Genomic DNA, 15575 nt, shown 5'->3' with positions numbered 1-15575 from the left:
CTTAGAAACCTAGAGTTGTTGTCCTGTGCGGCCGATTGCCCTAATTAAATCCGATTAAACGTCCCGGCTACCGCATTTCTGAACTCAACGCGGTAGGTAGGCGGAGTCAACTAAAGGATGGAGTTCCTTTCAGTCAGTCCAGTGACAGCTTCGCTTTCGCTTTTATTTTGTTTTTAGTTTTCAGTGAATAAACAGTTTCAGTCGCAGACAATATAGCCGCAAAATAGGCCCACAGAAATAAATATACACGTGGACTCTTTGATTTACGTGTCACTCTGCCGATGGCAGAGCGGCAAGTCGCCACGGAACTCGCTGACGCGTTGGTTGACTGCTCCTACCTAACGGGTTGAGTTCACCAAAAAAAAGCGGGAGCCGGGACATTTAATGCGATTTAATTAGGGCAATCGGCCGCACATGACAATAATTCGACGTTTCTAAGAATGCCCGGAACGTGTAGCTACATTTCCCGCGGTAAATGCACGAGTTCAGATTCCCCTTTAGTGCACCTTTAAGTTGGACCCTTTTCGTTAGCCTCCGTGTTTCTGCGCCGTAGGTAAGTACCGGTAAGATACAGCTGTTGTACACTTTTTTCTTGGGGGATATTGGCAAACCTGCCGTATGCGCCTAGGTATATAGGGTACTTAGGTACCTAGGGATAGGTATATTATTTTCGGTGCAATTAAGTTGGTTTACCTTTTTACATGTCATATAATTGGTTTTGAGTGAGGTTGCGACCTCATATTCCAAATTTATGTGAATTTCTATTCTGTTTTCAAAACCGTCGCTTCACGTGTATTGTCAACTTTTCCGGGAAATCCGCATTTTCTTCACACGCCGCCAGTCCTCCCGCGTCCTCCGCTTAACGGTAGCCTTAACACTCTCGCGTCAATAGAGTCATTCATTTAGTGACGTTTGACGAAGGATGTGGTACGTAAACATGACAGCGTGGGCTCGTAAGCGCGAAGAGACGCAAACAGAGCAAGTGCCGTCGCGTACGCTTAAACGTCCGAGCCGCTGCAGTGCCTCAGAGGACCTGGGTTTCGATGGAGGCGAAACCCAGAGGCGCCCTGTGATGCGCGATGTGAGCGCGCGTTGAAGATCCCCGGGTGGTCGAAGTTATTCCGCAGACCTCCACTACAACGCTTTCTTTCTTCCTTCTTTCACTCCCTCCTTTATCTCTTCCCTTACGGCGCGGTGGGGGAGTTATTGCGATATACTACGGAGTTATTGCGGCATTTGTTGTGGGCATTTATAATAAAGTAAAAAGTAAAAAAATAACAACGGAAGGAAAAGATGTTGCTAGCCGTGCCACGCGCCATCGAAACCTAAAGCAGCTGCTCTGCAGCGAGCGGGAATAAAAGGAAAGAGGGAGGTGAGAGAGGGAAGAAATTGGGAGAGTAAGTATAGGGTTGGGGCGGCAATATACGCTATGCACAAATATAGGATGTCTACGCCATTTAAACTTCTCAAGAAACCAACGCAGCCCTACACAACGGCACTCCCACCTTTACCCCTTCCCTCGAATCACGGTTGTGGTGTCCCCCCGAGAACTATTGACTGCGCCTTTCATTTCCTAACAATGCACAGCAATGGGCTGAGAAAGCTCGTGCGAACGCCGGGCTGATGGCACGCGAGGTCAAAGCCGCTCGTGAAAGACGGCAAGGTCCTCAAGTATTGGCTCGCAGAGTAGAATCGGCATAACAGACGTCAGGGGTGCACCCATCATGCCCGCGTTGGGACGACCTCAATCAATTTCTCTACGACGTTCGACCCGCCGCGGTGGTTCAGTGGTTAGGGCGCTCGGCTACTGATCCGGAGTTCCCGGGTTCGAACCCGACCGCGGCGGCTGCATTTTTATGGAGGCGAAACGCAATGGCGCTCGTGTGCTGTGCGATGTCATTGCACGTTAATGATCCCCAGGTGCTCGAAACTATTCCGGAGCCCTCCACTACGGCACCTCTTCATTCCTTTCTTCTTTCACTCCATCTTTTATCTCTTCCCTTGCAGCACCGATATGTGAGACAGATACTGCGCCATTTCCTTTCCCCAAAAACAAATTTTAAAGTTTTTTCAGCCTTCGAGCAGTGTAGCGATGCGACCTTTCGAAGCGTAGGTAGAGACACAAGCGTATTTGCTGAGCGATGACTTCATCCGATCTATTATTGCAATGAGACATACAGGTTTCAGGGTTACAGAGTGGGCGGTTGCGTCTCGGTTAGTAGTGAACTGAGAAATCCACAGTAGCAGTCTCTTAAGGTTTAAATGTGGGCAGACTATGATGCAGAACACTTCTAATAATCAGGCGAGCGTGTCATAAGCTTTGCTATGTCACCCACACGTTAAAGATTCCCAGGTGCTCGAAATTTTAAGATGAAAGCAATAGTTGCGTCATAAGTCCACCGGAAGTGTCCGCCCCACCTGTCAATCAAATGACGTCGTCTTAACTAGAAATAAAAATAAATAAATAAAACAATAAAAAAGAAACATTAAAGAGAATGAAAATAAAAATAAACAAAAATAATGAAAAGAAATAGAAATGGAAATGAAATAATAGAAATAGAGTATAAATTAGAAAATAAAAATAAGAAATACAAATCCCAACCAAAAGAAAATACAACGCGCACTGCTGTCATGGCAAAAACCCGTGTTCTAGAAAGTTCCATGCTTTCGCATTCCTCACCTCAGATTAGTAGTGTGACAAAGGCTGCAGGACTGCCTGGAAAAAGCCAAGTCCGCATGCGGTGCAGGTACACAAGACAGACGACGCAGTCGGCACCGAAGAAAGACACTCCTCCGCTGACCCGCTGGTGCCTTCCGGGCTGCAAAGAGTGACTGAAAGTCAGGTTCCTTCGTTGCATACTAGAATGGAAAAGGTAGAGAGAAAAAGAAAAAAAAAGACGAAAAGAGGCATCGTCGCAAGTCTGAAGGCGAGAACATCGAAAGAATTTGTGAAAGAAGCGCTCGGAAAAGCGAACCTGATGCAGCTATCAAATTGAATAAGTTTCAGCAACAAACAGCGTGTATTGCGCCGGCAATCGTGATGCGTGAAGCTATAGCTTGGCGCACAAAGCTACAAAGTAGTTTCGAATTTTTTGTCAATAGATTTACATTTTTTCGCTATGTCCTGCACACACGAGGCGCCAAGGTGCCACTAGTGTTCGTTGTGATTTCCCAGGAAGAAAATGGAAGGTCTCGGAAGCCAGAGAAGGCAACAAAATAAAGTAGAAGTGGCGCATATCTGGGCAGTTTCTGCGTAGAAACAGAGACAGCTCGAATTCACTTTTTGTCAGCTCATCTCTGAAGCCAGAACACGACCACCCTGTTTCACTCAACAGTAACAGAGTGGCTACTGCTCTCGATGTTTAAGGCTGCCAGTATAACACCCATAGAGCGAAGAAATTAGGATGTGGATTTGCTAAGCTAATGCGAAAAAGCGACCGCTGTCGCCGTTCATTGTGTTCATTGGCGTTGGCGTTCTAGACTGATGATTTTTGAGGAAAGGAAGGGCGCATAACAGGCTCCCTGGTTCAGTGGATGCCTCAATCGCGGTTTCAGGTGCGTGGCGGTGGTGAGAGAGAGAGAGATGTGGGCTGCACGCATTAGCGCTGTCAACGCTGACACACACGCGGCACAGCAGCGATAGGCCGCGGCGTTCATTGGGTGACCAACCTCTCGCGATCAACGACTAATTGAACTGCCACCTGCCAGAGTGGCGTGGTGGGCGCGCTGGCGGAACGAAGTGTGCGGAACGCACTAAACGTTACAGACGCCAAGCCGCGTCTGCTTGTCTCGATACATGACAGCTTTTGCTCTCTAACCAGGGTCTGCAAATGTTAAACCGCAGCTAATTTTTTTGTAGCGATAGCTACATTACGGCAGCATTTCGAGCCTTTAGTGTGGCGGCACCGGCACCCTGTGGCTGCGCCGCCGCACTGTCACGTGGTTGGTCACGTGATGCGGAGCAGCTGCCGGCGGCGCGGCGCCATGGCTGATCACGTGGTTCGTCACGTAGTTGGTGACGTGATCAAGTTCCACTCGGCTAGCTGTAGCTATCGCGTCACTCCAGGTTTAACCAAAGCTAAACCACCGCCAATTTTTTTATCCAGCTGAGGGTCGGCTGGATCACGCGGTCTGGCGACAGAAGCTGCTCCGCGGGTGTGGAGCCCCCAGGGCAGCGACGGCGAAGAGACTGCTATGCGGCGCGGCGAAGTCACGTGATGCGTTGCTATGGCAGGGGTGCCACATCACGTCGAGTCACGTGTTTGTGACGCTGATTTCTCGGAGCCGAGTCAGCTAACTCCTGCTAGACCAGTAATGCTTTCGCTTTAAAAATAGAAAAAAAATAGCCGCCCTGGAACCGGACGCACTCACAGGATAGCTCGGCGCAGGCCACCGGTGCCGGTGCTTGTCACGATTTCACGATAAATAAATATAAAATGAGTCCATCCGCGTCTGCAAGAGTGCGGAAATCGGGGAAGGGAATAGGCTCAAAATGGTTTTAACCGCATCGAGGGTTCCGCTGTAGTATAAGCGAATCCACACGGACGCCATTTGTATATTGGTGCTGCATCGATGCTGTGCCGGTACCACGCACAGAAACGCCACTTTCTAAATATGCAATATGTCAAAGCCAGCTCAAAGAGCTTTAAAAAGATTATTTTGACGTTAGATATTTCAAAACAACTGCCGATCAAAAAATAAAATAAAAAGAGTATTCACCTTTCATGTTGATGTCTTTTAGTTGTGCAGGATAATTTCGGCCCCAAAAACCGAAAAAAATAATTATGTTTAGTTAATCGCTCAGATTCATATCAGGTAAAACGGCAATGAAAATACATGGGAACGGAACGCTTTGTATGTGCTTCCTTTGTTCGTAATTCTTTTCATTACGGTTTTATATTTAGGTGCCGGCAAAAAGATTCTAGGGCCGTGCTTGAAGCATTCTAAGACGGCTCTAACGATTATCTTACCACTTACCACCAAGGTAAAAACGTTATCGAAGAAAATTGGACAGTGGGGCACGTAAGCGGCGCGTTTGTTTTCATCTCAATTGCACATAATGCCCTCCTTGCTGACATTATTTAGCTGCACAGAGCGCATCGACGATCTTTCGCACTCATGCAAATAAAAATCTGAAAATGGTAGAGTCACCTTGATATCCCATACCGCTTTCTAGAATAATTCTGATATTTTACATAAACGTTCTCATTTGTACTCTCCTTGGTAATGTGTGGGTAGAAGGCTCAGTAATTTGTACCACCTGCGTTTCTTGAGACCGCACTGACAAACCAGCAGACGGGTGTTTTTTTTTTTTTTGCCTGTAGTCCTCAGAGACATGTCGCGGCCTCGGCCGGGATTGCCGGTAAGCGAGTTAACGAAGCGCAGAGAATCATAAAGTAAAGGCCGCACAAAATGCGTATATTCTTTTGAGCCTGACAAGGCAGAAAACAGATCTGTTGGTAAGGGATACGCCTTATGTTTCTTTAGGTAAATCGTACTTTGAATACATGGCAGGCATTGTTTGTTCACTTGGGGTCGTAGGCGCTAGCACTTTGCGTCTTGAAACAAACAACTTTGCTTGCATTGGAAGCCTACAGCGTACAGACTCTTCCTTCTTGTATAGAAAACTGGCGTCGCGCACCGGGGACTATACGCAAAAGACGAAGATATGGTCGCGACGTTCTGCGCGGGAAAGCAGCCATCTAGACCTAGGGAAGCCCGACTACACCCACTGCAGGGCAAAGGCCTCTCCCATGTCTCTCCATTTAAACCTGTCCTTTGCCAGCTGCGTCCACCCTACGCCTGTGAACCTCTTAATCTCATCCGCCGACCTAAATTTCTGCCGCCCCCTGCTACGCTTGCCTTCTGTTCGAATTGCCATACATGCCCTGCCCAACACCATTTCTTCCTCTTAATTTCGACTAGGATGTCATTGACCTGCGTTTGTTCCCTCGCCCACTCTGCCGGCTCCGGTCTCTTAACGTTACACCTATCATTTTTCTTTCCATAGCTGGCTGCGTTGTCCTTAAGGTGAACCCTATTCGTTAGCTTCCACGTTTCTGCCCCGTAGGTGAGTACCGGTGAGATACTAGCTGTTGTACGCTTTTTTTCTTGAGGGATATCGGTAAACTGCCATTCATAATATGAGAGAACCTGCCATATGCCCTCCACCCCATTCTTTCTTATCTTTCTAGTTATTCCCTCTCATGATCCGGATCAGCTGTCACTACGTGTCCTAAGTAGACTATTCCTTCACCACTTCCTGCACCTCACTGCCTATTGTGAACTGCTGTTCCCTTGCTATACTGTATACGCATCCCAGGAGACTAATCTTCCACCGGAAGCTAAAGGGCACCTATGCCCACAGAGTTACAGCCGGAAATGCAACTCTTCGGGCAACTTAGTCCGCGTGTTGACGAAGAAATAGGATCCCTTGCACTTTCTGGCTCCCCAGATGCGTGTGATATGTGGCTTATGGTTTACGGAATGCAGCTCCTCAGCAGGAGGGCGCGTCGGCTCTGTGCTACGTTCTTAAAGAGAGGCAAGGGCTCACCATTCGATTTTTCCTTCAGCGTAACAGCATGTATGGGCACGGACATGTTATTTGAACTCCGCTGGCTCGAGCCACGCCACGTACCAAGCTGTGTCGGTTTTCACGCCTCTTTCTCCTCTACCGGGCGCAGGAGTACACCTGGGGTACTTGGTGCCTCCGACGGCTGTATCCATGACGACGAAAAAGCCGCGCCCGTCGCCTGGGCTGCTGCAAGAGTGCCTGATATGCAGAGAAACCTTCAATGCGGCATTCTGTATGCGTCGAGGTACCTGTCCGGTCAGCAACATAATTGTGGTTAACTGCTGATCCCGCCCAAGCTCTTCATCATGAGCGAACGCACTTCCACTCATAGAAGCCTGGTCATAGTGCTTCTTGCTCACCACTTCAGAGCATCCTCATCCTTGTGTTATTTGGGCGTCATAGAAATGCAGACCTCTCGCGACCGCTGGTCAAGCAGAATGTATTCCATTGAGACTTGCCGTACTAACACAGCAGACTGCTTTCGCTTATATAGACTGTTACGGATTCGCCTTTAAACGTTCTCGAAGTATCTTCCGGTTATCTATCTTGCTTGTGTAGCGAATCTTGAACATCATCGTGAATTCTCCCTTAAATTTTCTCCAAGCAACAAGGCTTTCGGCGATGGCCCAAAGACAAAATCGGGCTGGAACCTTAACATGCAACGGAGCTGTTTTTAGTCAGAAGCGATGATCCGAACATCGGCCGGCCACTCAAAATTGTCATTGTGGCGATGCTCTAAAGCAAACTCTAGGTTCCTTGCGTGAAGCACCCAGAGTCCCCAAATCCGAAGAGTACCTTTCTTAAATCGGCCATTACGTGGAAAGTCTCGCTTTCCTTCTCGGCGACCTCTACGAGTTTCTTGCTCCGTTCTAGCACAGGTGTCGCTCTGTTTGGAACAGCCGCCTGCCAGTGCGGGGGTGCATCACGTGACCACTACACCAGTGGTCCTAAACAGTTCTCGCTGAATCTCGCATTACACTGTCGTAACCGAACTGTGAATTTTTTATTGTTGCTATTAGTTTCGGTTCTGGCTGTGCCTTAGTGGGCGGTACATGCATGACGTCACACTCACTCTAGCCTCTGGAGCGTCGGCGATCACATGCGGTACGATTTTTAGCGACGCACGTGGACGCTAAAATTTTTGGTCTTGCTCGAATTCGGTGTTAATTCCGGCAAATCTTTCTGTGAATGCAATACCTATTACAGCTATTACCTGCCACCCCAAAGCCTATTAGAGCTTGAGTGGCAGCCGCTGAAGAAACAAGCTCAAGGGTTTGTTGTGTGCACCCAAAGAATGGCACAGACTGAGCAGGTGCTAATTTTTGCAGGAGACCCGCAGGAGGGGCGGATACAGTTACGGTTCTTTCTTGCACCAGGAATAACCACACTCCTGTTTGTAAGCCGTGCCTGACTCAGTTGAATAAGAGGAGAAAACTTACCTCTGCCTGAAGAAGATGTTCAGCAGGCCCAAGGCACTGCCTTCGGTCCCGGGATGAGGTTGGCATCGATGCACGGTGCCCAGAGAGCGCCGACTGCGAGAAGGCATTGAAAGAAATTTGCGTCTACATGGCAGTCCATTGCCTATTGCCTCTCACCTACCATTAGCCAGCATGGAATTAAATTTCTTCCTGAAAAATAGAGCGGTCACTCTTCTGTGGCATGCCAATAATTATGGCTAAGCGCTTACAAATATAAAGAAAATCGGTAATGGCACAGAGGCACCGGCATCAACTACAGTCGGCAGCTGCTTACTGTTATGAGTGATGCTACCAGGTGGTTAATGCAAGTTTTTTTTTTAACATTAGCTCTTACTCATAACGTTGCTTGATTTCTTGGGCTCTGCTACCAGCTTCAAGATGGCCGAGGAAATCAAAATGGCGGCCCCCATAGTAAATCCATATAGCAACCCAACTGGTGATTGATTCGTGACATCATTAGTATATCAAATTGGTGATTGGTGAGGTCACTGATATATCAAACTGGTGAGTGATTGGCGACGTCACTCATAAATGCAAGATGTCAGCCAATAATGGTAATTGATGTCGTCATTAACTATTCCAAGATGACGGCCAAGTTAGGCGACATAATACAAGATGGCAGCAAAATACGAGTGCCAATGACAGAAGTGAAAGCAAGTGATTATGACGTCATATCAATTCTAGTAAACCAAACAGCTAACGCTCGTTGCTACGTCTTCCAGACGGAGGCGGCAGCTTTTTTTCCACAGTCATGGTAAAATCGTATCCATCCATGCATTGAATTCCTTTTCTGCAGAGTTAAATCTGTTGCGAGTCAGCTCAGCTCTCAGAGCCAGCATTCAATCTCGCCTATAAGAATGCAAGATCTGTTGCTTTAACGCACGGTCGACAAAGAGGACACCACACTCCAGGACACACGAACGCCTTGACCGTGGTTGGACGCACGAAACACTTACCCGTGTCAAGCGGACAAATTTAGTGCTGTACTAAATGACAAATTTCGCCCAGTTATCTTATTTAGCACGATTTGCAAGAATTACTACCACTCGCAAGCCAAGAGTTCTACAGAACTCCTCTCCACAAGAAATACCTACCGCACAAGCAGTACCACGCAGAAAAGCAGGAAACTTCGTTAAAGAGAACATACTGTCGGTCAGCAAGTGTTTTATTAATAGATTTTTCAGTTAGATGAGACACTTGCACTGTAGTTACATTGCGACTGGATCCAGCTTTTGGGGCACTTCTGACAAACTCGTGGCTTGCGGGTCGACGTGTGAGTCAATGGCTTATTTATCGACTGGTTAGTCAAGAGCGGTAACATTTTCTGCAAAAGGATCTTAATAGTACATTTGGACAGCCTTAACAAGGTTTTGTGCTTACGAGCGTTGTTTTTTACGAAATAAAAAATTTTGACAGTCTTATAGTAGTGGTTATGGTTTCGACCTGCATGTAGTGAGGTTCCGCACTTAACAAAATTCTAGACAATATGCAACTACTGCCATTTATTTTGTGGGCATGGCACAGGCACTATGCCGTTTGATAACATTCGACGACATCTAAATTGCTGAGGCCTTTATAAGCCAACTGCTCATGTCATAGATGAGCCGGTGACTCTTTCTCTGCTGGACATTTTCACGTAAACAAGAATTTGGGATGCGCGAGCCGCAAAGTACACCTCGCTTCATTTAAATAAAAATTAATTAGCTTCTCATTCGAGATTTTACAGTGTAATACATGGTTGCAATGTTGCATTCTGATACAGAATTTTTAAAGCGAAAAAAAAAGACGAACGAAGACAGAACTTGACAGGACAAGTAATGCATGGGTTAAGTCTGTTGCAATGCTTCAAAATTCGCTCTTTATGTGCAAGCAAGATTTCGTTGTTTTGGCGCGAATTTTAGGACCACATGCAGGAGTGTTAACGTGGGACATCATTCGTATTTTAGATTGGCAAGTGTTTGCTTTCTTTCTGCTTTTAGCCAGTGTAGTACAAGTTGATGTTGAAAGTCATTGAACACGTTCCTGTTCACTGAAAAAAATTCTGATTAAAGCTAGTTGCAAGTAGCGCTTCTCTTGGAAATCGGTATGATAAAAGTACTAGCCCATTAGACGACTTTGCTAGTTGCATACAGATTAATACACGGATTCGGCAGTGTTACTGATTTGCAGCGGCCAAAGTTTTGTGTCGCGACACGCTAGCGGCCGAATTGGAAATAAGACTCAACCTCCTTTTACTCTTCCATTCCCTTTTGTTTTGTAATGCCAAGCACGCCTGTGCAGAAACTACAGCGCCTTGTCGTTTAATAACACCAAGAGAACTCCGTCAGTCGCTCAGGTGCGCGGCGACGATTGAACGAGCTGATGAAGTTGTGCCCAATGAGCGAACTGCTGCACAGTCGTGTTAGATATTATAATATCCGGTGAAGTAGCCCTACAAATCCACAGCAGCATAGTTACTATAATCACAAAAATTTTCAGGTATAGGAGTCAAAAAGCTAAGGTGACTATGGTGTTGTACCGCGCCCAAAATGTGCCGACCCCATAAAGCTGCAAAATTTTTTTGCTGAGAACAGATGTTTTATCACCAAGATGGTGAGCAAAAAATGAAATACCGGTGTGGTCACGACCAGCCGCTTTCGCAAGTAACCTTAAGCGCTTCGAGAGAGGTTTTGGTAGCTCGGATCTCCGAGTCAAGGCCACGTCAGTTTCCACTCGCAAACGGTGATCACACGTAGCTTCTCTCGCTCTTTGAGGCCAGTAATGGGAAAATTTCTATCCATATTGCTCGGAAATAAATGCATGTCTTCCTGCCGGACACACATCAACAATGTCAGAAAAGGCCGTGTTCAGTGTCTCTCCAAAATTGCTCACAGATATCAGACTAATATCTACATCCTATTTGGATGGCTGTTCAGCTTATTGGGAATCTCCCTTCTGGTTACCACTGATAACAATATGTGCCAGGGAGCAAGCTTCACAGAATATTATTCGGTGTTTATTTCAGCGCAACGGTACTACCGTTGTCTAGAAAGGCAAGTGCTCACCATTCCCTTTCCTTGGGCGCTGCGAATGTGGAGCTGCCGCGTCGGCGCAGACATGTTATCCGAACTCGGCTGTCTTGAGCCACGCCCCGTCGCACCAAGCTCTGTCGGTGTTCACGGCTTTCCTGGCAAGTACCAGGTGCCGGCGCATGCCGGGTGCTTTGGCTTCCTCCGCTGGCTGTTTCCATGACAACCTGGGCTACAAGAGTGCCTGATATGCAGACAAACCTTAAATGTGACTCTGTATTGCTTTACGTCGTTCTAACCAGTATGCGATACCATAAAACCTGATGTGTAGTACCTACTGCCATCAAAAACTATTACAATTCAAATGTAGCATATCGTTACTTCATATCCACCTGTACCAACAATATATGGTGAAGCGCAGTCTTAAGCCTGATTATTACACTGGCAAAATTCCACAAAATGGCGTCTGAAGAAGAAAGCATGCAGTATTTTTTAAGGAGTGGTCTCTTTGGGGAAAGGAAATGGCGCAGTATGCCTCATATGTCGATAGACACCGGAACCGCGCCGTAAGGAAGGGATAAAGGAGACACCGAGAGAAGAAAGGAAGAAAGACGTGCCATAGTGGAGGGCTGCGGAATAATTTCGACCATCTGGGGACCTTTAACGCGCACTGACACCGCATATACTGGAGAGTTTTAAGTGCGGCACACCACTGAAAGATATATAAAATGGACGCGCCTCATCGCATGTCACATGTAAACAAATGCCTTGAGGAAAATATTCTCGACGATGTGATTAAGGCCTTGTCGAATAGGCCTAAATGAAACTAGATTGCGGCACCTTATACAGTACCGTTCTTAACTCCAAACAACGCCTTGTTTGTTACCGTTTGACAGGGGCAGGCTTTGCAGTGCTCTGCATAACGCGTAATGCACTGCTGAGATGATACCCTCTTGGAAGTCCAAAAAGGTCCACTGAACTATATGCAGGATGACCATAAGAATCAAAACAGCTTGCTTTGAGTACAAAAACAAGATGCGACTTAGTAATTACTACGCTGAGCATATGAAAACTTCTCTCTTAAAAAAACTGGCAGTGGCTTAACATGGCTAGCCCTGGAATCCAGCAAATTCAAGGACGCTCGCTAAGCGTCTAAGGCTCGTCCATGGCAGCTACGCTACACGCTCGCGACAGCCGTTCTATACATACCCACACGACCACGCGGCTATGACGTTGCATCACATGGTCTTAGGACACCCCGATCGAATGTCATCACGTGGCTTCATATCACCCCATCGGATGTTCTTAAAGTCAAAGGTCAACCCAAATGTCACCCAATGTCAAAGGTCTAGTAAAGGTAATTGGTCAACGAAAGGTCATGGGTCAAGATCAGGGGTCAACTAAGGGTTTGAAACCATCACGGTACCACATGTGTTCATGCACGACTAAAGTGGTTGGGCTGAAGGTTGTTCAAGGGCATTCTCCGGCATACGCGACGAGTGCTTTGCCTAGCGTGGTGAAGTTTTTCGCTTCAATAATTGCTATATCTTGGCCCTTGCAACACTGCCATAATATAATTTGTTTGCCACTCGTCCATTTCAACTGACGACGAGTAAACACGTGGGCCAGTCACCTCAACTGATGCGTCAGCGGTGGTCACCCATCCCGGCTGCAAGTGTGCCCTGAGTCCGGCTGTCGCTATCGGAGCCGAACCCACGTGACGAATGCACTTAATGCGTTTCATTCCAGCCAACCGCGGCTCCTTCTGTGCCGGCGCCACTGACGTGGGTGGCTCTGAAAAGAAAGACAAAAGCCAAAAGTTGGTTCATCCCATTAGCACAAATCTAAAAGCTCTTGGTGCCACTGCAAGCAAAACATCGTGCATAATGTGTAATATAATGACATGTATAGAGAGTCTCTTAAAAGTGTATACAGGGTGTTTCACCTACGATTTGAAAAAAAAAAACAGGCTTTTTGAGTTAGAAGAGCGCTTTTTTGGCATAGCTTTGTCAGCGTGCCAGTACGTCAGAACACAGCTAAGATGTGCTAAATAACAGGCTGGTACAATAGTGCTGAACAGTTAACTTTTACCTATTACTGTTAGGTTCATTAATTCTCGACAGGCGTCTGGCCCACCGCGAGTGATGCCCATATCAGTTTTTAGTTTCGGAAACGTGGTTACACTCGGCGCTTTCGCCCAACAAACTATGGCTGTATGGCCCCACAATACATGTGCTTTCGAGAAGCTTGCAGGCAAAGCAATTTTTCCAGTGCACGTAACTCTTCGAAAGAGCGAAATCTGGTTGGGCCACAGCGGAGAGAGTTACCGCATTTCCGAAATTCTAAAAACAGGTATGGATATTTCTTATGGTGGGCTACACGCCTTCCAAAATTACGGAGCTTAAGAGTAATAGTTAAGAGTTCAATATTATTTAACCAGCTCATACATTAGCACATATTCTGATGCATTACACTGCTGATGATATGCCGAAAAAACTCAAATTAGCCTATTTTTAAAAATTGTGTGCAGTCTTATGTGAAGCACCCTGTATACGCATCGCATGTAGGAGGTACCTCTGAAGCCCGAGAACAATATTTTCTCGTAGCCTACCTGGAGGGTAGGTAACAATTCAAAAGTAGCGTACCGTTACTTCATAAGCACCTGCACCAACATGCGCATGCGCTGTGCGATGTGCCTCAATTACTAAAAAGCAGGGGGTCCAAATTAACCAGGACACAACCATGGCGCCTCTTTCCCTTTCCCTTCTTTTAATTCTACCTTCATCCCTTCATCGTTTCCACGGGAAGGAGAGAGAATGTATCTCATTCTTTGACGGCCAAAGTATTGTGTCAAGACGGACAAGGTATTGTCAAGACTTGCAAGGTATTGTGTGGTACATTATGTAGTTTGTATGAACCAGCACTGCGTATATGGTTTTGCTACAGTTTAACGCAATATTAGTCCGACACCTTCCCGACAGATCTGAAACTGCATTTTTCTTGAGCAACCTTAACTACCACCATGGCCAAGCATGTCGTTGTACTCCCAAACATAAGTATGCGACAAACAGCCATCCAGAGGCAGAGGTGGCCCTTACATTTTACCATCATTTCACATTCCTGACTGGCGACAAAATTCCGCCCCTGCGAGGACCAAAACCCTACTCAAGAGCCGGAGTGTTTCAGTGCCGGAAATGCAGTTCTTCATGCTCTCGTTCATTATCGATGCACGTTGAGGAAGACAGCTTCTTTCCATTTCCCTCGGTCTACGGCTGTTACAAAATTGGCGCTTTTTTTCAAGCAAACGTGTGAATCACATGTGGTCAACAGCTTTCCCTACCGCTCCATCCTATAATTACTACCCTTTGAAGAGCAGTCCAGGTGACCCACCATTTTAAGCTGTACTGCTCATATGAATTTTGGTACACTAGGTATCGCCGAGGTCAATTTATGTCAGACGAAATTTATACCATCTTAACTTTCATTCATATCGTGTGCTTTAGGCTTAGGGTTTAGGGGGGTGTAACGTCCCAAGGCGACTCGGGCTATGAGGGACGCCGTAGTGGAGGGCTCCGGAAATTTCGACCACATAGTGTTATTGAACATTCATTAACGTTGCACAGTACATGGGCCTCTAGAATCTCGCCTCCATCGAAATGCTAGAGGCCTGTGTACTGTGCGATGTCAGTGCAGGTTAAGGAACCCCAGGTGGTCGAAATTTCCACTATGGCGTCCCCATAGCCCGAGTCACTTTGGGATGTTAAAACCCCTAAAACCTACACCTAAAACACACGATGTGAAAATTAGGAAGGTGCGCTTTAGACTTGGGCATGTTTCAACCGCTTATGCGGTCAAGACAACAGCACACTGCGTAATGTGAGGAATTAGCTGACTTGTACAGACAAAAGAGCCCTGGGAATGTCCGAGCCAATGCCAAGAGCGGACGAAATCTCTCTTCCTCTACAGGTGCTATGACACGAAAAAACATTTTCTGCTCATCACCCAATAGTGACACCTCCTCATTAAACAGTAATGACATCAGAGATTCAATGCGCAACCTCTTCCGCATGTGAGCCCCATTTGTCCGAAGAGCCCCATACTCACCAACGTCAACTTGCCGAGTTGCTGTGCGGGCTGCCGTGGATGGCACTCTTGGACATGTTCTTCGTGCTGAGCAAAATGGGGCCTCTGTGCGTGCATGCGTCGAAGTCGCCATGACGGGTGTGGAGATTCACCAGGCGCCACTGCTGCCTGTTTCCATGACAACCAAGAAAAGACATCCTCGTCCTCTTCAAGGCCTGCAGGTGAGCAGGAATGAATTAGTGCGTCTGTAAGCACAGTAATTTGCCCGTGTTGAAGAAACTGAAACATAGTACTACTAGCTGCCGAAGAGTGTTTTGTAAGGCAGTATTTCCGCGACGGACACAACAGATAACATCTCCAGATTTAGCGTAGTGTATTCAACCTAAACGCTTTCAACCGAACGCTAAACGCTTTCAGCCGAAAGACTCACTT

General features: G+C 46.8%; 2 protein-coding genes across 3 annotated transcripts in view; both read right to left on the bottom strand.

Annotated features, from left to right (window-relative positions):
- Positions 1 to 6756, bottom strand: part of LOC144101960 (uncharacterized) — a 38774-nt gene extending 32018 nt beyond the window's left edge. Inside the window, exons 1-2 of the mRNA XM_077635200.1 lie at positions 6554 to 6756; positions 2681 to 2859 (exon numbers count right to left, since the gene is read on the bottom strand). The gene's annotated coding sequence lies outside the window, so the exon portion shown is untranslated. The remainder of the gene's footprint in view (positions 1 to 2680; positions 2860 to 6553) is intronic.
- A 4346-nt stretch (positions 6757 to 11102) lies between these two features.
- Positions 11103 to 15353, bottom strand: LOC144100483 (uncharacterized). 2 transcript variants are annotated; one of them, XM_077633425.1, is made up of 3 exons: positions 15165 to 15353; positions 12694 to 12854; positions 11103 to 11292 (listed from the first exon to the last, which is right to left on the bottom strand). In XM_077633425.1, the coding sequence occupies exons 1-3, from the start codon at positions 15274 to 15276 to the stop codon at positions 11152 to 11154; spliced, it is 414 nt and encodes a 137-aa protein (XP_077489551.1). In that variant the 5' UTR covers positions 15277 to 15353; the 3' UTR covers positions 11103 to 11151. The 2 variants fall into 2 exon arrangements, 1 of the variants encoding a protein (XP_077489551.1); XR_013307684.1 differs by lacking the exon at positions 12694 to 12854.
- Between the last annotated feature and the right edge of the window lie 222 nt (positions 15354 to 15575).

This window comes from Amblyomma americanum, chromosome 8, assembly GCF_052857255.1.
Source record: "Amblyomma americanum isolate KBUSLIRL-KWMA chromosome 8, ASM5285725v1, whole genome shotgun sequence".
NCBI lineage: Eukaryota > Metazoa > Arthropoda > Arachnida > Ixodida > Ixodidae > Amblyomma > Amblyomma americanum.
Note: the sequence above shows the minus strand (reverse complement) of the source record. Positions and strands in the feature narration are given on the sequence as shown.